The 22,802-nt window shown below is 37.1% G+C and overlaps 1 protein-coding gene across 1 annotated transcript in view; it reads left to right on the top strand.

The window, feature by feature from the left end:
* The first annotated feature begins 9,127 nt into the window (after window positions 1-9,127).
* ret (ret proto-oncogene receptor tyrosine kinase) overlaps window positions 9,128-22,802 on the top strand; it is a 50,861-nt gene continuing 37,186 nt past the window's right edge. The window contains exon 1 of the mRNA XM_062058719.1: window positions 9,128-9,319. Coding sequence (XP_061914703.1) covers window positions 9,250-9,319 — 70 coding nt within the window. The 5' untranslated portion in view covers window positions 9,128-9,249. The remainder of the gene's footprint in view (window positions 9,320-22,802) is intronic.

Here is a 22,802-nt window from a genome sequence, read left to right on the forward strand (position 1 = left end):
GTACATGCAGGTTTTGGAGCAACATATGTTGCCATCCAAGCAACGTTACCATGGACGCCCCTGCTTATTTCAGCAAGACAATGCCAAGCCACGTGTTACATCAACGTGGCTTCATAGTAAAAGAGTGTGGGTACTAGACTGGCCTGCCTGTAGTCCAGACCTGTCTCCCATTGGAAATGTGTGGCGCATTATGAAGCCTAAAATACCACAACGGAGACCCCCGGACTGTTGAACAACTTAAGCTGTACATCAAGCAAGAATGGGAAAGAATTCCACCTGAGAAGCTTAAAAAATTTGTCTCCTCAGTTCCCAAACGTTTACTGAGTGTTGTTAAAAGGAAAGGCCATGTAACACAGTGATGAACATGCCCTTTCCCAACTACTTTGGCACGTGTTGCAGCCATGAAATTCTAAGTTAATTATTATTTGCAAAAAAAAATAAAGTTTATGAGTTTGAACATCAAATATCTTGTCTTTGTAGTGCATTCCATTGAATATGGGTTGAAAAGGATTTGCAAATCATTGTATTCCGTTTATATTTACATCTAACACAATTTCCCAACTCATATGGAAACGGGGTTTGTAGAAAATGCTATAAAAGGCTAAAAAACACTTAAGAAGTACACAAAGTAGAACTTAGAACAGTAGCTCACGCCCGCAATGCTCTGCTGAACGTATGAGTACCAGAAATCGATCAGCCCGCACAAATTGGATGTGCTGACGGGCACACAATGGGTGGATGAAACATTGGTACACTGAGACAAGGCTTGTTTGTCAAAGCGTTTTCTTATTCGGTCTGTGGTTCGTAAAGCAAAAAAATCGCACAAAGAGGGGTTCGTAAAACGAGGTTTCACTGTACTTATCAACTACAAATAATATATATTTTTACCTCATCGAAGGCAGGAATACCCAAAGTGGCGCACACGGGCCATATTTGGCCACCTGATTTGGCCATCAAGTGCATTGCCAAAGAGTGGCTTCCCAAATGTAAAACATATGAATACTGGCCTCTTTCAAGCTCACACAATTATTGCTGGCATGTATGCAAGGCTAACTAGCTGCAAGCTATCAAAAGTCTCAAAGCTTTGGGCGCACCCCTGATTATTATTATTATTATAGAGGTTTATTTGAAATAGGGACAGATACAAAAACATAGACATCTGAAACAGTTATCCGATGCATGCATCACAGTGTTTGTAGCCAAAGCTAATTTACAACACTTGTCCCCAACAACAACAACAACAACAACAACATAGATCCAACATCATTAAAATAGGAAAATAAAAAATAGAGTGAGTTGATAATAATGATAATAGTAATAACACAGACAAAGTGCAAACTAGATAAAAGCCAATAATAATAATAATAACACAGACAAAGTGCAGACTAGATAAAAACCAATTAGCAAAAATGAGTAAAAACTAAACATGGGAACACGATTGTTGCTCAACTAGCCATAATTTTGTTTGTTTTTTGAAAGTGACAAGTGCAGGTATACGCAACTTACAGTACAGTGACATCCAGAAAAATTAAATGCTCTTTTACCAGTTTGCAGAAGGTCCCCATCTAGTGGCCTAGTGGTTAGAGATCAGTAGGTCGTGAGTTCAAACCGAGTCATACCAAAGACTATAAAAATGGGACCCATTACCTCCCTGCTTGGCACTCAGCATCAAGGGTTGGAATTGGGGGTTAAATCACCAAAATGATTCCCGAGCGCGGCCACCGCTGCTGCTCACTGCTCCGATCACCTCCCAGGGGGTGGAACAAGGGGATGGTCAAATGCAGAGGATAATCTCACCACACCTAGCGTGTGCGTGACTCTCAGTGGTACTTTTGAACTTTAAGGCCTACTGAAACCCACTACTACCGACCACGCAGTCTGATAGTTTATATATCAATGATGAAATCTTAACATTGCAACACATGCCAATACGGCCGGGTTAACTTATAAAGTGCAATTTTAAATTTCCCGCTAAACTTCTGGTTGAAAACGTCTTTGGATGATGACATATGCGCGTGACGTAGCCAGTGAAACAGAAGTATCGGTACCCCATTGAAAACAATACAAAATAGCTCTGTTTTCATCTCATAATTCCACAGTACTCCGGACATCTGTGTTGGTGAATCTTTTGCAATTTGTTTAATGAACAATGGAGACTGCAAAGAAGAAAGTTGTAGGTGGGATCGGTGTATTAGCGGCTGGCTGTAGAAACACAACCAGGAGGACTTACTTGGATAGCAGAGGCGCTAGCCGACGCTAGCCGCCAACCGCACGGATGATCGGGTGAAGTCCTTCGTCGCGCCGTCGATCGCTGGAACGCAGGTGAGCACGGGTGTTGATGAGCAGATGAGGGCTGGCTGGCGTAGGTGGAGCGCTAATGTTTTTATCATAGCTCTGTGAGGTCCGGTTGCTAAGTTAGCTTCAATGGCGTCGTTAGCAACAGCATTGTTAAGCTTTGCCAGGCTGAGAATTATTAACCGTGTAGTTACATGTCCATGGTTTAATAGTATTGTTGATCTTCTGTCTATCCTTCCAGTCAGGGATTTATTTATTTTGTTTCTATCTGCATTTGAGCCAGATGCTATCACGTTAGCTCAAAGAGCTTCGCCGATGTATTGTCGTGGGGATAGAAGTCACTGTGAATGTCCATTTTGCGTTCTCGACTCTCATTTTCAAGAAGATATAGTATCCGAGGTGGTTTAAAATACAAATCCGTGATCCACAATAGAAAAAGGAGAGAGTGTGGAATCCAATGAGCCAGCTTGTACCTAAGTTACGGTCAGAGCGAAAAAAGATATGTCTTGCACTGCGTTCTAGTCCGTCACTCTAATGTTCCTCACCCACGAATCTTTCATCCTCGCTCAAATTAATGGGGTAATCGTCGCTTTCTCGGTCCGAATCGCTCTAGCTGCATTGAAAACAATAGGAAAATATGAGGAGGCGAACAACTGACTACGTCACGCTACTTCCGGTAGGGGAAAGGCTTTTTTTTATCAGCGACCAAAAGTTGCGAACTTTATCGTCGTTGTTCTATACTAAATCCTTTCAGCAAAAATATGGCAATATCGCGAAATGATCAAGTATGACACATAGAATGGATCTGCTATTCCCGTTTAAATAAAAAAAATTCATTTCAGTAGGCCTTTAATCTGGTGGTGTTAATACTGGCAACTGCATGACTGAGGAAGTACAACTTCTGCCCTATACTTGACTGATTGAAAAAATATATATAGGCATTTTACTATTTATTTAAAACGCTGGTTTGTGAAAGTATCTCCTGATAACCCTCAATAATTGATGACTACACTTTAACATTTTATATAACTTTTATTTATCCACATTGTCCAGGGTGTACCCCGCCTTCCGCCCAAATGCAGGATCCAGCACCCCCGCGACCACGAACGGGACAAGCGGTAGAAAATGGATGGATGGGTGTTCATTATTCAAATTTGAGGTTGCCCTTTTCATTTTAGCTTTGACAAATTTTCTTTAAGTAAATAAACTTGCATTTCACTCCATATGTGCTCTGTTCCAAATACTATGAATGCACGTAATTTGTTATTTAGGCAGGAACATTTTATGTTTGCTCATGCGTGTTGCAAATGCACGTGCGCAAATGGACGCGTAGCTCAGTAAATGATGCTAACACTGAGAAAAGACAGCTCACGCCACTCAAAAGGCACCGCTTTTTAAAGGCACACACACGAATTGACAGATAATACATTATGCACACTTATCTAATAAAACCTCTCTCTACTCACTACTCACTGCAATAATTACTTGTACTGGTATTACATTCATTATCTAGTAATTATGTTAGCAATTAAATTGTTTGGCCAGGTAACTTTTAGCAATACCTAATTACTTACCTAAAGTGATTTTCCCAAAACTAGTAAGTAAAATTTTTGTCCAACAATGGCACCTATAGTAACTAGCTAATTACATGTTTAAAGTCATTTTCCCAACACTATACAGTAGAAACTAATGTGTTTCCCTAACATTGGTATATAGTAACTATAATTAATTGCTTTTAAAAGTAATTTGCCCAACACTAGTAACTGGAAAAAAATATGTTTCCCCAATATTGGTAACTAGTAACTGTAACTAATTACTTTTAAAATGTAAAAAGGTCAACACGAATGAATACAAACTAATATGTTTCCCCAAAATTGGTATCTAGTAACTATAACTAATTACTTGGTAAATGTAATTTGCCCAACCCTCATAAGTAATATGCTTACCCAACATTGGTATCTAGAACTATAACTAATTACTTGTTAAATGTACTTTTGCCCAACCATAGTAACGAATACATTTAACCAACGTTGGTAACTAGTAACTACAACTACTTTTAAAAAGTAGTTGTAGAAGCATTTAAGTCCCATCTTAAAACTAATTTGATTTGATTTCTCATTGTTACCCATTGGGTTAAGTTTTTCTTGTCCTGATGTGGGATCTGAGCCGAGGATGTCGTTGTGGCTTTGAGACATTTGTGATTAAGAGCTATATAAATAAACGTTGATTGATTGATTGATTGATTGATTGATTGAAAAAGTAATATGCCCGACACTAGTCACTAGAAACTAATGTGTTTCCCCAACATTAGTATCTACTAACTATAACTAATTACTAGGTCAATGTAATTTGCCCAACTCTAGTAACTAGTACATTTGCCCATCATTGATAACTAGTGACTACAACTAATTACTTTTAAGAAGTAATGTGGCCAACACTAGTAACTACAAATGAATGTTTCCCCAACATTGGTATCGATTAACTATAACTAATAACTTAGTGAATGTAATTTGCCCAACTCTAGTAACTAGTACATTTGCCCATCATTGATAACTAGTGACTACAACTAATTACTTTTAGGAAGTAATGTGGCCAACACTAGTAACTACAAACTAATGTTTCCCCAACATTGGTATCGATTAACTATAACTAATAACTTAGTGAATGTAATTTGCCCAACTCTAGTAACTAATACATTTGCCCATCATTGATAACTAGTGACTACAACTAATTACTTTTAAGCCATCAGGCAAATGAACAATAACTCCTAACAGCAGCTCCTTGAATTCCTTGAATCCCTTCTAAGTCTATCTGATAGCTCAGTCACAGCTCTTTTTATTACCAAATATGTGTTATATGTGTTTTATGTCGCACGTTTGCACCAAGAAAAATTCCTAGTTTGTGAACCCGTTCTCAAACAATGGCAATAAAACTATTCTGATTCTGATTCTGATTCTGATTCCAACACCAATAACTGGAAACTACTGTTTCCCCAACATTGGTATCGAGTAACTATAACAAATTACTTGGTAAATGTAATTTGCCCAACTCTAGTAACTAATACATTTTCCCAACATTGGTAACTAGGAATCATAACTAATTACTTCTAAAAAGTAATGTGGCCAACACTAGTAACTAGAAACAAATGTTTCCCCAACATTGGTATCAAGTAACTATAACTAATTACTTAGTAAATGTAATTTGCCCAACTTTAGTAACTAATACATTTGCCCAACATTGGTAACTAGTAACTATAACTAATCCATTTTAAAAAGTAATGTGGCCAATACTAGTAACTTGAAACTAATGTTTCCCCAACATTGGTATCGAGTAACTATAACAAATTACTTGGTAAATGTAATTTGCCCAACTCTAGTAACTAATACATTTGCCCAACATTGGTAATTAGGAATTATAACTAATTACTTCTAAAAAGTAATGTGTCCAACACCAGTAACTGGAAACTAATGTTTCCCCAACATTGGTATCGAGTAACTATAACAAATTACTTGGTAAATGTAATTTGCCCAAATATAGTAAGTAACACATTTGCCCATCATTAATAACTAGTAACTACAACTAATTACTTTTCAAAAGTAATGTGTCCAACACCAGTAACTGGAAACTAATGTTTCCCCAACATTGGTATCGAGTAACTATAACTAATTACTTAGTCAATGTAATTTTCCCAACTCTAGTAACTAATACATTTGCACAACATTGGTAACTAGTAACTATAACTAATCACTTCTAAAAAGCAGAGGTGGGATAATTGTACTTTTAAGAGTAGTTTTAATGCAACATACTTTTACTTTTACTTGAGTATATTTATCGAGAAGAAACGCTACTTTTACTCCGCTCCATTTATCTACATTCAGCTCGCTACTCATTACTGATTTTTATCAATCTGTTAATGCACGCTTTGTTTGTTTTGGTTTGTCAGACAGACCTTCAAAGTAGGATCTATCACATGCCTGCGTTTCGCCAATCAAATGCAGTCACTGGTGACGTTGGACTCCGTTTCACCAATCGCATGCAGTCACTGGTGACGTGTTACTCCGTTTCACCAATCAAACAGAGCCAGGCGGTCACATGATTAACTGCACATAAAGTTTCAGCGGCAAACAACAACAAGCTTAAGCTTACATGAACTCAACATCAAATTTGAGGAAGCACATCGCAGTAAGTAACGTTAGTAGATATTTTGGCTGTCACCGTAGGCTGATGTTAGCTTCCCTGCTATGAATCACTGTCAAATGTACATTGTGTGGGGACATTTAATAACGCACTGCAGCCTCATAGACAGACAGAGACACACACAAACACACACACACACACACACACGGACAGTCGCACACACACTCACGCATGCATAGAAACACCAATCAGAAGTGCACAGTGTGTTCCCAGGTGCAGCCCACACCTATCAGTTTATGGTTTGCGTAAAGGCTAACTTGTTATTTTCCTTTGTAATCTCTGCCTACTGAGCCTATGGTGCTGTTAAGTTATTGTGGCTCAATTTGCCTTACTTTTTTATGTTAATGTATTATTATTTAATATACATTATTGTTTTAGTTACTTAAGAGATATTCCTGGCTCTGAATTTGCTCATTGCTATTTTTATGTTTTTGTGCATTATTTGTTGCCGTCATTAAACGAACAGGTTACTCATCAGTTACTCAGTACTTGAGTAGTTTTTTCACAACATACTTTTTACTTTTACTCAAGTAAATATTTGGGTGACTACTCCATACTTTTACTTGAGTAATAAATCTCTAAAGTAACAGTACTCTTACTTGAGTACAATTTCTGGCTACTCTACCCACCTCTGCTAAAAAGTAGTGGGTAGAGTAGCCAGAAAGTATTTGTTTCTAGTAACTAGAAACAAATGTTTCCCCAACATTGGTATCTAGTAACTATAACTAATTACTTGATAAATGTAATTTTCCCAACTCTAGTAACTAGTACATTTGCCCAATATTGGTAATTAGTAACTATAACTATGCTATCCATACACTTGGGTAAAACGGAATCCATCCTGTTTGGGTCCCACATCAACCTTAAGAAGGTCAATGACTTCACTATAAAAGTGGGGGACATTGTTATCAACAGGAAAGATGAGGTCACCTACCTAGGTTCCATTCTAGAGGCTAACCTTTCCTGTGATAAAATGGCAACCAATGTAATCAAAAAGGTTAACCAACGAACGAGATTTCTCTACAGAATCTCCTCTCTGGTCAACAAAAGCAACATGAGGATTCTGGCGGGAGCTCTCGTTCAACCCTTTTTCGATTACGCATGCACCTCCTGGTACCCTAGCACCTCCAAAATCCTCAAATCTAAACTCCAAACATCCCAGAACAAGCTAGTCAGGTTACTTCTAGACCTCCACCCCAGATCACACCTCACTCCTACCCACTTCTCCAAAGTGGGCTGGCTCAAGGTGGAGGACAGAGTTAAACAACTTGCACTGAGCCTAGTCTATAAAATCCACTACACCTCCTCCCTGGTACCGAAGTACATGTCAAACTACTTCCTTAACGTAAATGACCGCCATAACCACAACACCAGGGGGAGCTCCACTAACCACGTTAAACCCAGATTCCGAACTAACAAAGGTCTTAACTCATTCTCTTTCTATGCCACATCAATGTGGAATGCACTCCCAACAGGTATAAAAGAAAGGGCATCTCTATCCTCCTTCAAAACCGCAATAAAAGTTCACCTCCAGGCAGCTACAACCCTAAACTAACACCCTCCCCGGATTGCTAATAATCAAATGTAAACAATCAAATGCAGATACTTTTTCTTATGCCTTCTGATCTCTCTCTCTCTCTCTCTCTCTCTCTCTCTCTCTCTCTCTCTCTCTCTCTCTCTGTCTCTCTCTCTCTCTCCACTACTTGCTGTCCATATCTTACCCCCCCCCCTCCACACCCCTGATTGTAAATAATGTAAATAATTCAATGTGATTATCTTGTGTGATGACTGTATTATGATGATAGTATATATCTGATAGTATATATCTGTATCATGAATCAATTTAAGTGGACCCCGACTTAAACAAGTTGAAAAACTTATTCGGGTGTTACCATTTAGTGGTCAATTGTACGGAATATGTACTTCACTGTGCAACCTACTAATAAAAGTCTCAATCAATCTCAATCAATCAACTAATAACTTTTAAAAAGTAATGTGTCCAACACCAGTAACTGGAAACTAATGTTTCCCCAACATTGGTATCAAGTAACTATAACTAATTACTTGGTCAATTTAATTTGAACAAACCTAGTAACTAATACATTTGACCACAAGTAACTAGTAACTACAGACATTACATTTTTAAAATTAATTTATCCAACCCTAGTAACTAGTAGCTAACAATTTTGCCCAACACTGGAAACACATAACAACCTAATTACTAAGGAATTTGTCCATCGTGTCATAGGTGAGCCGCAGCCTATTTTTTTTTTACATGTTTTAATCTTGAATGAGATGAGAAGTCCTAACCACAAAGATGTTAAATAACAATAATAAGCGATTGAAATCAATTCCTCCCCTGGCAGAAGTGGACTGCACCTTTACAAGGAAAAAAGCTTGTAGTTGATGATTCCCCCTGCAGAGTGTTAATGAGGTGGCTGACCTGCTGGTAAATTATGCTCTTAAATTTCCTGTAGATGCTTTTTTCCCGCCTGCTGTCGCGGAAGCAATGAGGCGGTGAACCCCCCCCCATAACCCCCCACCCTCCACCCTCCACCCCCCACTCCCCACCCCGCCCCCTCCACGCCGCGCAGCAAGCACAAGCATCGTTCCAGTTTGGCCACCGCTGCCTGGATCCCACGGAAAACACGCACTGCTTGATTTCCAGAATATTTTTTTGTGTTTTGCCTTCGGATGTGTTGTCTCAGTGCGTGACGAGCATTTGTATGCAGCAACTTTCACTTATGGTCGGCGAAGATGCGGGCAACTTGTGGTTTCTCCCCGGGAAACACCGCCGTGCTGCTGCTGCTGTGGATGCTGCTGGCAGGTAGGAGTCAGCATCACTTGTACTTTGCAACAATAAAAGAGGATAAATTAAAAAAAATGTGACAAATGAAAATAAGAATTTGTTGTTGGTTGGGGGGGTGACGTCATAGCCTATACAGTCTCATTGTGTCTTCTACATCTGAACACAATATCATGTAAACAGCTCATTAAATGGACAAACTACAGCACTTATCATTTAAAATCAAAATATAACATTTAGATTTTTTTCCCTAAGCCCAAACAGTGCTGACTTTTTGTATTTGTTATGGCAGGATTGTGTCAAGGGTCGTATGTCATAATGATATAATCCCATTCACAATCCCACAGCCCAACTGTACTAACAGAGTATAGTCTATATTTAAAAGTGGTGCTCATAGCTCATGAGCGTGGGCATCATTGTGTGCGGCAAAGTATTTTCTGTGCAGGTCAAAAATATTGAGATAAGGATGTACAGAAAAAATTAAGGATGCGGGGTTCACTTTGACACATTTTCTACATGCTAAACTATCTGAACAAAACATCTTAGCTTTGTGTTTTTGTGAAACAAATATAATTAGTGCAATACCTATTAATAATTATTAGTATTATTATTTCTTACTAGTAATATTTTTATTCCACCACTTAAATAACTTTTTGAGGGCTTCCGCACAACAAACGTATCACATCAGCATGTTCATCATGACCGGATGCAAAGAAACCATCATAGACTATACACCAGGGGTGTCAAACTCATTTTAGATCAGGGGCCACATGGAGAAAAATCTACTCCCAAGTGGGCCGGACTGGTAAAATCACGGCACGATAACTTAAAAATAAAGACAACTTCAGATTGTTTTCTTAGTTTAAAATAGAACAAGCAAATTCTGAAAATGTACAAATCATAATGTTATTGCTTCTTTTTACACTTACATGTTGCGGTTAATAGTATTCTATCTTTATTTGACGTTATTTATACTTTCTGAATAAATGATGTGATAATGTTCATCAGTCACCTCATTGGTGTTCATTTTCAATCTATCAAGATAAAAAAATAATATCAAAATCAAGTTACAGGATGTTATTTATGTAGTTTGCTCATTTTCCTCGACTGGTGCACTAACATCATGTGATAATTTTTTATTTTTATTTTACATATGTAGCATCATCTACAAAAATACAAAGAATTGCTATCTAGTGGACACATTTAGAACAGCTGTTTCTTTCATTAAAAATGTCGGATCATTTTTATACTTAGCAAACTTATCCCGCGGGCCGGATAAAACCTGTTCGCGGGCCTGATCCGGCCCACGGCCCGTACGTTTGACACCCCTGCTATACACAGTAAGACGCACGGGTTGTCGGCCATTCTGGATGTCAGCTCCCATTTTTGGGGGGATTTAGGCCGGTTCCATTTTTTGTATGTGTGTGTGTGTGTGTTCTGCTCTAATCTGGGACGTGTTTATTTTGACTGTAGAATTAAAAAACAGCTGCAGTCCGTAAATGGCCCCTAAGCCGCACTTTGGACACCTGTGAGATATACCATGACTTTTTACCTTTTACTTGATATCTTCACATTTTGTGTAAACCAGCCCAGAGTAGGTCAATATATGCTTAACTACTTAAAGTAAACATTGATGCAAATAATTATTATTAGTATAATGTGTGATAGAGTGATTAGTCCTTCTCAAATAGTGGGGCGGGCCCCCCTGGGGGGCGCGGAGCGATGCCAGGGGGTCCTCGGAGAACATGCTTTCTTTGCCGTACCAGAATATAATGAAGCATATTATAGCACTTGGCTTCACTGTAACCACGGTAGGAGACGAGGTCAGACCGGTATGTTGTTTCCTTTAATGTTAATAAGCTTACAAAGTTATGCAGAAGTACAGTTCGAACTATTTTATAGACAAATTATACTATTTATAGTCACGGTGGGCAATGGGGGGGTCGCTAAAAAAAATTTTTCTCCCTACGGGGGGTGTAACAGAAAATATTTGAGAAGCAATGTCTAGTGGTACACCAAAGGATCACCTAATTAAATATCCAAACACAGTGTTACTGTTCAAACGGTGTGTAATGTTACAGTGCCTAAAATATTAATCACTCTTGCTAAACAAAACATCTGCCTTGTTTTTAATGAATATTTAGGCCTACAATGCAACTGTTTTTTAATGTTGGTCATTATGGTGGCACTTGGTGAACCAAGTGTTTTCTGAGGTGGTACTTGATAAAAAAAAAAAAAAGAGAGAGAATCACTGGTCTAATATATCACATTTTCAATGAAAAAATGTCCCTTGGCTCACACTTTGAATACCCTTGTCCTCACTATCCTATTAGGGGTTTGTGTGGATATACTTTGCTTGTAATGTATATTTGAATTTGTATCCTTCAAAAAAACACTTGAATGTCATCTTTTCAGTTTCTGTTCCGGAATGAGTGCACAAAGCAAGGGTCGAAAAGGCACGCTTGGATTAGTTTGGTGTGGAAGAGTTTAGTCATTTGCAATTAACCATACATTTTGACATCTGACCTCGCACAGAACACAAAAAACTGAGTAGATTGTAAAATGTCCTGCTTTTAGTCGACTTTGCACTACGTAATATGACATAGATAAAGTAAAAGTAGTGAATAGAATCATTAGGAGTGTCCAAAGTGCATTTTTTTATATAAGACAAAAAATTATTAATGGGATATATTATTAGATCATTTTCCAATTAGCTGTGTCACCTGCAGCACAAGATGTCTTGTTCAGATGGCTTATAACATCTTTATGTACAAAATGGCTAACGCATGGTTCAACCTCTGTGCATGCGTCCCTCCATGGACCAAGTTTGGATATCGCTGCTCTTTCGCTTCATGCGCGACCTTCATGCTCGTGTGCGTTTATTTCTGCAAAAGTCGACTTACGAGCCGTAAACTGCCGACCGACGTAATCTACCCAGGGGAACTTTCTTTTCTTCTTGCAGGGCTGCTAATATAATTCATGATGATTTTCCAGGTGACATGACCGTATGTAATGTCCTCTGAATATTTGTCATGTCGACATCAGCAGCTTTATGTATTTCACAGGGCAAACAAAGGCTGATTGATGTAGCTTTGCATCAAAGCACTCCATGACGTTCCTGATTGGCTGCACGCTCCTCCTCATTCCTGTTGCTCTGCTTTGATTAATAAAGTGAACGTCGTTCCATGCGTGCTGCACTGGACTCCTTGTGAGATCCACTCACCTGGCTGATGTGGCAACAAAAGAGGTGGAATCTGAGGGAGATGAGGCGAGTGGCAGGTCGGGCAGGTGTGCAGCAGCTGCTCACATCTCCGGACAAACACCGGCTGTTTGTTTTCTTTAGGAAAATATTGTGTGCGATACGAGCGCACACACGTTTGTTATCTGCTGCCAAAAGGACATCACATTGAATTTAGTGTCCGCTCAACATTTTAATGACAAGGACAGAGAAGAAGAAGTTGATGGAGCGCCTCAACATATCACATATACCTAAATGTTGTTTGGGGGTTTTATGAAAGCGCTGTCAGCCTTTATATTAATGTATTAAACTCAAGGCCCGGGGGCCACATCTGGCCCGCCACATCATTTTATATGGCCCACAAAAGCATGGCAATATTGTTTCAATAAAGTACTGTCTTACTTAATGTAAATTTTTTCCCATTCTGCATGAAATTGCATATAAACTTCAATAGTATCCAATATTGAAATAAATATTATGTTATCATACATTCTAAACATTTATTTTTCTTAAAACAAATACTTGAATATCTGCTTGACTTATGATTTCAAAGCAAGTTATCCATCCAATTGTATGTACACTGTAAAAATTACAATAATTGTTTCGGTAAAATTTACGGTGGTTTTTAATACAGCATATTACTGCATCGTACCGCTTTCTATTACTGTAAACATCTGGCAACTTAATTGCCAGTTTTACCGTAAAATATATGGTTGTTTTTTGTTGTTTGTGTTGTTTCAAGTCCGGCAGCTCAATTGCCGGAATAAAAAAAAAAAGACTGGTTTTGGTTTTCCTTTCACAGTAATATGATGTAAAAAAAATAAAAAATAAATTTTACAGTAAAATTCTGGCGACTAATCTGACAGTTTTTACCGTAAAAAAACTACTTTTTTTTCCATTCACCGTAATACAACATGTTGTAAAAAAAAGAAAAAAAGACACTGTGTATACAATTATATATACTAAGTTGAGGTTTTTTTCCTGTAAAAGCTAGATATTTTTTTACAGTGTACATAAAAATATATATTATATTGAAATGCATAGTCCAATGTATATATTATCCGCTGTTCCAAGGGTAGTGCAGAATGAAAACGAGTTTGACATCCCTGCTTTAAATGATATTAAAAATTGATTCTGATTCGAATCATTTCAACATGCTTTTGTTATTGTGGGTGTTGTTTTCAATGGTGCATCATATTTTTGGTACAATGCACTTCGGTTTTTGTATGCCCCACTGGGTTTGTGACCAAAATGTTGATATGCACAAAATACACTAGTCTAGGGGTGTCCAAAATGCGACCCAGGGGTCATTTTGCGGCCCATAGCACATTCTAAAAAGACCATTAGTAAAAAAAACACACACATAAAAAGTGATATATTAGAGCAAACAGCTGTAATGTAACAAAACAAAGTTGAAATGTTGACGCTAATACCACAAAGCTGACATGCAGGCTATTGTTTTTTCTTTAAAAAAATCTACATATTGTGTTGGTTTTAAAAATTAAAAATGTCATAATGGCCCCCGCATCCATTTATTTTTCAGTGGAAAAAGTTTGGACACCCTTGAACTAGCCAATTAGTAATCGAGTGCCTAAAAACAGCAGATACCACGTGTTGGTGGCTCACTTGTTGAACTTTTTTTTAAAAGCCACTATGGGCCCACAGAAAGTTACGAGTGGTAGCACTTTGATAAAGAAGGTGAGAAACACTATTGAAATCAAGAAATAACTTGTAGCACAGTTCAAGGTGCCTTTCCTCTTCCCTCCCTCTTCCCTCAAGAGTCTCGGGACATTTATTCCACATTGTTTTCTGCATATGTAACTACAGTGGAACCTCGATTTTCAAATTTAATTTAGTCTTGAACATGGGTCGTAAATTCAAAAGTTTGTCTAGTGAAGCATAGTTCCCCATAAGAAACAATGTAAACATGAATAATTAGTTCTAGCCTCGACTATATTTCAGTAAAAGACTGCACACTTTGAACACACTATAATGTATATACATATATGCCAAACAAACATAACAAGGGGGTAATGAATCAACTATATCTTTGTTATCAAAATAACACAACAACGACAAGCTGAACCGTTATAGCGCGTGCGCACACACAAAACAAGAACATTAACATCCATGTTGCTTAAATATAAAAAAAAAAAAAGTTCAAAAGTAAAATAATATTTTTTTGCGATCCTAAAACGGCGGATGACGGCATGAGGGGGGGCGCAAGAAGGAGGGGAAGTGTGTGTGGGTTCCCTCTCCTCTCTAAGTTTAAGTCCACAGCGAATCCCTCCTTCTTTCTAGGCTGGTTGGTTGGCTTTTTAGAACCCATCTTGAGTAAGCAAAGTAGACAACACTTGGTGAATGGCGAGGAAAGAAACACACGCTGAAGCACTGAGAAGTGGCGACCGAGTAATGGACTGCGTAAACAGGATGTGGCGTAGGGGGTTGCGCCTCTCCAAAACGGCCCTGCCCCATGTGTACTCTACTGCACAGGAAGTGATGTCATCAAAATGGCCGCGCCCTAAGAATTCCAGCTGTAAACAAAATGATTTATTGAATAAAGCATTCATACACAAAGAGGCATATTTGGTACGATTCAAATGTTTGTAAATGGAAAAGTACACAACTACAGGGGTTCGTTCATTGAGGTTTCACCGTATATTTATTCTCTATAAAATGTTCATATTTTTATCATGCTGCCAAACTATTCGTTTTTCATCAGATTAATCACACTTCTGAAATTGGATTACTCACAGGTTTTTACTCACTTGGATAAATCAAATGATCTTAAAAAAAGACAACAATATTTGGACACAAATGCAATTTTACTGTCAGAATGTGAAACAGGAAGATGTTTGTAATGTTCTACTTGAATGCATGTGATTCATTTGCTCTAAACTTAGAAACAATTTTATCTAAAGACCCACCAGGATGTATTTTGAAGTGCAATTAGCCAGCGAGCAGTCGCAGTCCTTACTCATCTTGACCCTGACGTATGCATTGACCTGATCACTGACCTTATAACAACCCACAGTTAAGGTAAAGGAGCATCTATTCTCAAAATTAATTGAGTGATCCATGCAATGTTTTTTGTGATTAATCGCACAAGATAATGCATACAATTAGACACCACTGTGTCTGGAACAGATTTACACTTACATTATTCCTTAACGGGGAAAAAATAATAATAATTCGTACAATTCTGTCTTTCCACCCACTGTCTGTGGTATTGTCATGTCACTTTATTGTGCAGCTGTGCCTAATGTTGTGTCTCCTGAGCTTAATGGCATAACTGGAAAATGAATCTACTAAGCCTTATTTGTGGCTCTTTAATGTTTTAAATATTTCCCTAATGCATTACCGTTCCCGTCCTCCCTGCTGGTTGCGTGTTACTGATTGGTGAAGTGTTTCTTGCTGAGGTAATGAATCAGAGGAAATGGGCAATTAACGCTCAGTGACTAACAGCAGCCCACACTTTTAGATAAAGGAGAGAGGTTGAGGTTTTCAAATGTTGTTGAAAAGCACTTTGCTGCATAAATAACTTGTATTTATCCCAATGACCACTGGTTAATGATTAGTCCTATATTCATGCTATAATAATTGATTAAGGCCAAGAGAATCAGCAAACAGCTTTTTTCTCAATCCTTTTAGCGACTATTTGTACGTAATCCATCACTTGCACAGGGTGAGCCACAGATGTTTTTACATAAAGGCATCGAACCGTTTATCTTCTACCATGACCGTGTTTCTCTACCTTTGACCCTCTTTGCTCTTTGGTAACCTTAACCAAGCCATGTCTCCTCCATCCCAGAGGAGGCCATCATCTTTAACGTCACTCTCTTCCTCTCCCTTGCATCATTTTCATCAGCATCTTTTCTCTTCTAGAGGCACCAAAGCAATAAATCTCATTTGCTGCATGCTGCTATTTGATTTAGCTGCTTATTACATTACATGATTTAGTAAAGCTTCTGTTGTGTGTTGTGCCAATACGGAAGCGTCATTAATCTCCTCCATTTGTCTCTTTTGCTGTCACTGCCTCTTCTTCTAGTACAATTTGAAATCAGGTTTGTTGTTTTCCATATTTTCTATCAGGTTGTTGCTTCTCATCATGCGTGCAAGGATTACAGATGTGCCAATCAATCTGCCACCAATCAGTATCGGACGATTTTCTTGAAAAACTATTTGATCACCATTGCCGAGTTTTGCAATCGATCACAAACGCCGATCCCCTCTGACTGACACTATTTTTTTTATTCTTTTAGTCCCCCAGCTGACAAGCAGCTTCCAGCTAATTATGTGTCTCCATACACAGTGTGGAGCTGCTCCCCTAAGATAATAATAATCACCTCCATTACGGCAAATAAACTGCATTTCTTAGTATCTCGAGTGTCATTATCAAGTGACATTATCACTGGAGGAACAAGCCAGGAGCAGGCATGCTAACAGTTCACTTGAAACAACACCAAGAAATAAGTGTTTATTAAACTCGAAGAAGTGTGGATGGAAGCGCTTTGCAACAGACAGTAAGCAGTTATTTACAGGAAATTAACAAGTAGATTAATAAAAGAGAGCAAATTATAACATCAGCTGTTGGTGTGTCAGCATTGTCACAGTCAGTACACGACATGTAAGAGAGCGGATCAATCCATAAATTGATGGTGTCGATACGGTAGATAGTATCAGTATATGATCGATGCTGGAGTGATAAGTTCAATATTTTAATTTTCTCTATTTTGTTTTGTTTTTATCAATGTTTACAAACTCTGAGAATAATTCCCTGGACATAGGAGGACTGGGAGCGCAAAAAACAAAGCATTTAAATTAGTAGTATATGATAGTTTTTCTTTTGTTTAATTATTGTGTACTATTGACTTTGTTTTGCTTAAAAACAATGTATGTAATAAAACAGAATAAGGACCTTGTTTAAATGTTTTGTTGATATTAATAAACTATAAATAGCACACACCATTGAAAACATTTAAAAAGGTGCAATTAATACATGTGATCTGCATTGGTATCGGCCAATGTCACTCAAGGGTGAGCTTATTCCTTTGCCAAAATATTAATCATGAAATAAAACTAATATCCGCCAGAGAAATAGCGTCATCTACAGTGGACATTTGTTTTTTGGTACACATTTCTGGAAAAAAAGATGCAAAACACACATTTCTACTGCATTGCAGGCACTGCAAACAAGCTGTCAAAATCAAAATAGAAATGCTAGATTTTAGGGGGAAAAACTAGTTGAATTAACTAGCTGCATGGGCAGAGCATTTCCCTTTGGTAAGACATCCTAAATTAACATTTGTATATCTAGAAATTAGCAGGACGTTTAAGATATAAATAAGTATTTTATTCGAATAAAACAAGCATTATTAATTGAAGCATCCTCGAGCTGTTTTCAGAATCTTTAAACAAGATTTTCTATGTGGGTAAAACCAAAATATCTTTTTTGAATAGTTATTTTCTCAATTTTAACTTTTTTAACTAGAATAGAAAAAAATATAATTATTCTTGCTAAAATTAAGATGACTAAAAATACGTAAATAGCTGTTAAAACTCGGGAAATTTTGGGAAATACAATTTTAAATCTTGGCAAGTGGCAAATAATGTGCAGTGTGCTGGCTCTTAAATTTAACATTGACTATTGAAATGTATGTGAAACTGTGTAGTCTGCAAAAAACAAAGGTTATTTTATTGCCACCCCCCGCCCCCTCTGCGTGGAGGCTTCCCTCGCGCTGTGCCTTATCCTTTAGTCAGTTATGGGTCAGGCTTCCTCCTCATGCATGGTTAGAATCTAATTTGCAATGATGAAAGGACAAGGAGACATTGATTGAAATTGTGCCCTTTGGGAGTTTGGGCCTTTTGTTTCACACAGTCCTGAACTTAACTTATTTTCCAGTTCCCGGGTGGTGTCCTCTGTGTTTGACAAGTTACAATTAGGACTGAGACAAAGACGGACATGTGTGCCCTGGTGGTCTTAAACTGCAGATCCAGATGGGAGAGAATATTGTCTTGTGTTTCACATTCCTCCTAATTTCTGGACGTGTGACTTATGTTTTGTCAATCAACCACACACCAACTGTTTGTTCGATCCTTCACTTCTCTTGGAAATGTATTTTCCATCAGCTCATACGCTCCACCAACTAGTGGCCGAACTTTTGAGAGCTTCAGTTTTTATGATGTACTGTATGTTGGAGGATCAGCGTCTCCACTTTCCATAAGGCAACAACATCCCTCCCTTTGTTATATAATGCAATGTGTTTTTCTGTGTATGCAATTAAATGGCGACCGGTCCAATGTGTAGTCTACCTTTCGAGCAAAGTAGGCTCCAGCATCCACTTGACTCCGAACCGAATAAGGATAAGCAGTAGAAAACAAAAGGATCATGTGTAGCACTGTTGAAGTTCTGAAATAACTCTAAAATATCTAATGCTGATTCAAAAAGGAGTGATGAATGTATTATGATGGATAATTAATCTATTTTTAATCTCTCCTAAACAAAATGCTGAGAAAACCCCTCAACTTGAAGTATTTTCATTTTAGTTCATTGCATTATTATAATCATAGATATATAAAAAAAAAAAAAAGTGGCATAATAAAGTAATTTATTGTTTTTATCAAACTTGAACAGATGCAGTTTGTTTTATGTACTAAAATTACCATCAGGTCCATATATAAAGTGCTGAAGTAATACATCAGAAAACAGTAAAAATGTTGAACTTGTTTGCTTTTTTTTCTGCTTCAGATGATATAAAATAAGTTAATAAGAAGTTTTGGTTTCATTTCGTCCACCGGCAGCCACGACAGCCAGGGCTGCCTTAATGCATGGGCTTTCCCTGGGCTGAAGTCCAGGGTCCCCCACCCAATCAGAGGCCCCCAATTTTGATGGCGGAATGCAATGATTGATGTTCACTGTTCAATCACAGACAGCTCTGCTTCGTGTAGCGATTGTGTATTCTCTCTGGCGGCTGTGTTGTTTTGTGCTACTGCGCCGAGCAGGGCGCGAACCTACAGTATGTTGCCAGCGTGAGAGGCGAGCGTGCTGACTACTGAGCTATGTGCATGCGCCCGTATGTTTGTATTCATGAACAAAAATATTTTGAAGTCGGAATATATTTTTGCATTGTTGCTGTTTTTTTTTGAGTAAAATCATGATATTTTTTTCAAACTGTTTTCGATGGGGGGCGGTGGGGTGTTTGTTGTTGAGGTTTCATCCCCGACGCCCCTCCTTGGGTGAGAGCATGTGATTTATGAAAATAACATTCTGCTTCATGGAAGTGTCCTCTGATTATAAACATAATCTACAAATGATTGTACGTATAATACATCACTATATTGATGCACAGATGTGTTTTTGTAGTATAAAGTTATCTTAACGTGGACAAACGTTAGAGATTACAAATTAGACTCATGTGATTAAAAAAACAATGCGCTTAATATGAGTAATTACTTCATTGCAATTAACGCGATAATTTGACACTCCTAAAAATAACCAAAACAACATGTATTTCGTCATTATACAATGTTGTCAGTTTTATTCATGTATTTATTCCTGATTTATTTCCTATTGTAGGGCTGCAAGGATCGATTATTTCCGTAATCGAGTATTCTACCGATTATATTATTCAATGAATCGACTAATTGAATAAAACATACTTTATGGCCTCAAGGCTAATTTTAGTATATACTGTATGTATATGTATGTAGTATATGTACTGTATATGTATGTAGTATATATGTATGCATTTAGTATAATAGTTTAAAGCAGCACTAAGTAACTTTTCAACCTTCATAAAGTATTTTCATAACTTTTGGGATGATATATATATATATATATATATATATATATATATATATATATATATATATATATATATATATATATAGATTTATTTATTTTTTTTTAATTTTTTTTTTTTAAATATATATATATATATATATAAATATATATATATATATATAGATTTTTTTTTTTTTAATATATATATATATATATATATATTGTTTTTTGGGATGTTCTGCGGACCAGATTGTGGACGTTGGCAGCCTGTGGGCATAGTTTGGGGACCCTGTGTTAGAGGTTTAAATGATTGAATATATTTATTTTTAAAATAAAAAAATACAACATTTTGTATAAAACTATACAATATTTTTTTAATGACATATAAAAATGTTTTAAACATTTTTCAATACTATTTACAGTATTGCAAAAACCTTGAACCCCCTAACTTCAAAAATTACTTTTTTGAAGAAATGTAAAACTAATAGCCACAGAATATTGCTACAGATCTGATAAAAACTACATATATATTGTATTAACATAAATTATTTGATTTGCATTTAAAATAATAATCAAATACAACAAAGACACAGCAATATTATGAAATGCAGTCAAAATATAGCCAGCGATGTATCGTGTCTTATTCAATAAACACATGATTAATTACAAAATCAATACTCAGAAATGTGAAGAGTTATATTACTCCTCAGCTGTGGCTTCTGCACCTCTGTAGGACATCTTGTTTATGAGGAAGTATTTTTGCACTTACTACAGTTGCAACTGATGCTTACCTTTAACATTTACGCTTGTTGGAAGAAAAAAAACATTTTAAATATTTGTCTACTGCAGTGACATGCAAGCGATAAATAGGCTTTGCTTCTTCTTACTCCTTTGTTAATGAAAGAAGGGGGGGGGGAGTAATAACAGAATAAAACACATCAAAAGGGAGTAGAAAAAACTGAGTGTCGCTTGTGCAGTTGAAGTGGGTAGATGGATCCAAATATCAATATTATTGATACTACGGTCGTATCTGTGTCGGGTGCATGGATATTTTTTGCTGTGGGGCAAAAAGCCAATGAAATTGAATAAGAGTAGCCTTTGAGTGTGTTGATACAAATATAACGTTTGTTTTACCTAAAATATTGTGTTTCATTCAAGATATAACCTTGATAAACAAATTAAAATAATTAAATAATACATTTGGGAAAAATTGAGAGTGAATTCTGAAAAGTCAAAGATAAATGCTAACAGTTAGCACGCTTGCTAGATAGCATTCAGTAACAAAAATACGACTCTTGGGTGTATACCTGAAAAAATGAGAAGCAAAGGCTAGTATGAAACGTTATCATGCCAACAGTTAGCATGTGTCAAGTGCCAAAATATTTTAGTCTGAGATGTATACCTGCAACATTAGCCTTAGAAAAGATAGCATGCTAACAGTTAACATGTGCGTCAAGTGCCAACATATATGAGTCTGAAGCGTATTCAGGTACCAGTAAAAAAGTTTTTTTTTTTTAAAGCTAGCCACTGACTAACATTAGCAAGGAGTAGTTTGACTTTGAAATGGTTTGAATCGGTTAGAAAATGTGGAAGTTTAAAGAATTACCTGTTCATTTTGAATGGGAAAAAATGTTCCGGAAAAAATTGAATTCCTGGATTTGAAGGACTTTTTGATCAAATAAAAATGGCAGCACGCGTTTCATGAATTGGTCGAGCAATTTGAAAGTGGAATAATTTGAATCTGATGCAAAATGTGGTAGAATAAGGCGGACTAAAAAACAGGGTGGACTATAAAATTAAAATAGTATATTTGTGAATGTGTGAATGCTTTCCAGCATTTACACAATGATTTAGGAAAGTAAAAAAATAACAGTAACAATGATACAGCACCAGCAGGACAAGAGGAGCGCTTCATTTTCTCACCATAACCCACTTCCAGCACAGTACGGATAACCCTGTCTCTTTGGATCATTTAAAATAAAATATTGATTGTCGGAGTTGTTTTATTTATTTTTTATGTTAATTGGATTTATCAGTCTGATGACATAATTCCTCATATCGGTTCAATATTCATCCATCCGATATTTTTTCTGTACAACCCATCACACCAACATTTCTTCAGACCCCTAGGGGTCCTTAAAACTTCATTTGTACTTGCATCTACCCCCTAAGGAGATGTTGTATTAGATTTTTTTGATGACTGATGAACGCGGTTCATTGGATCCCATGTATTCTCTTCGAGCTAATATGATTACATTATGGGGTAATTGATTATTATGTTAAGGTATGCAGCAGGGTAAACTGCCTGATTAGCTCTTGCTTGAAAGGTATCAGATATCGTAATGCTGCCATTGTTACAGGAAATGACTCTTTTTTTAAAAATCACACATTAATTGTTTTAAAAAGCATGTCAGTCTGAGCTTTATTCGATAAAGCTTGGGCATGCTGTGTGGTGTTATGAAAAAAACGTGCACAGTCGTACC

This window comes from Entelurus aequoreus, linkage group LG09 (genome assembly GCF_033978785.1).
Source record: "Entelurus aequoreus isolate RoL-2023_Sb linkage group LG09, RoL_Eaeq_v1.1, whole genome shotgun sequence".
Classification (NCBI taxonomy): Eukaryota; Metazoa; Chordata; class Actinopteri; order Syngnathiformes; family Syngnathidae; genus Entelurus; species Entelurus aequoreus.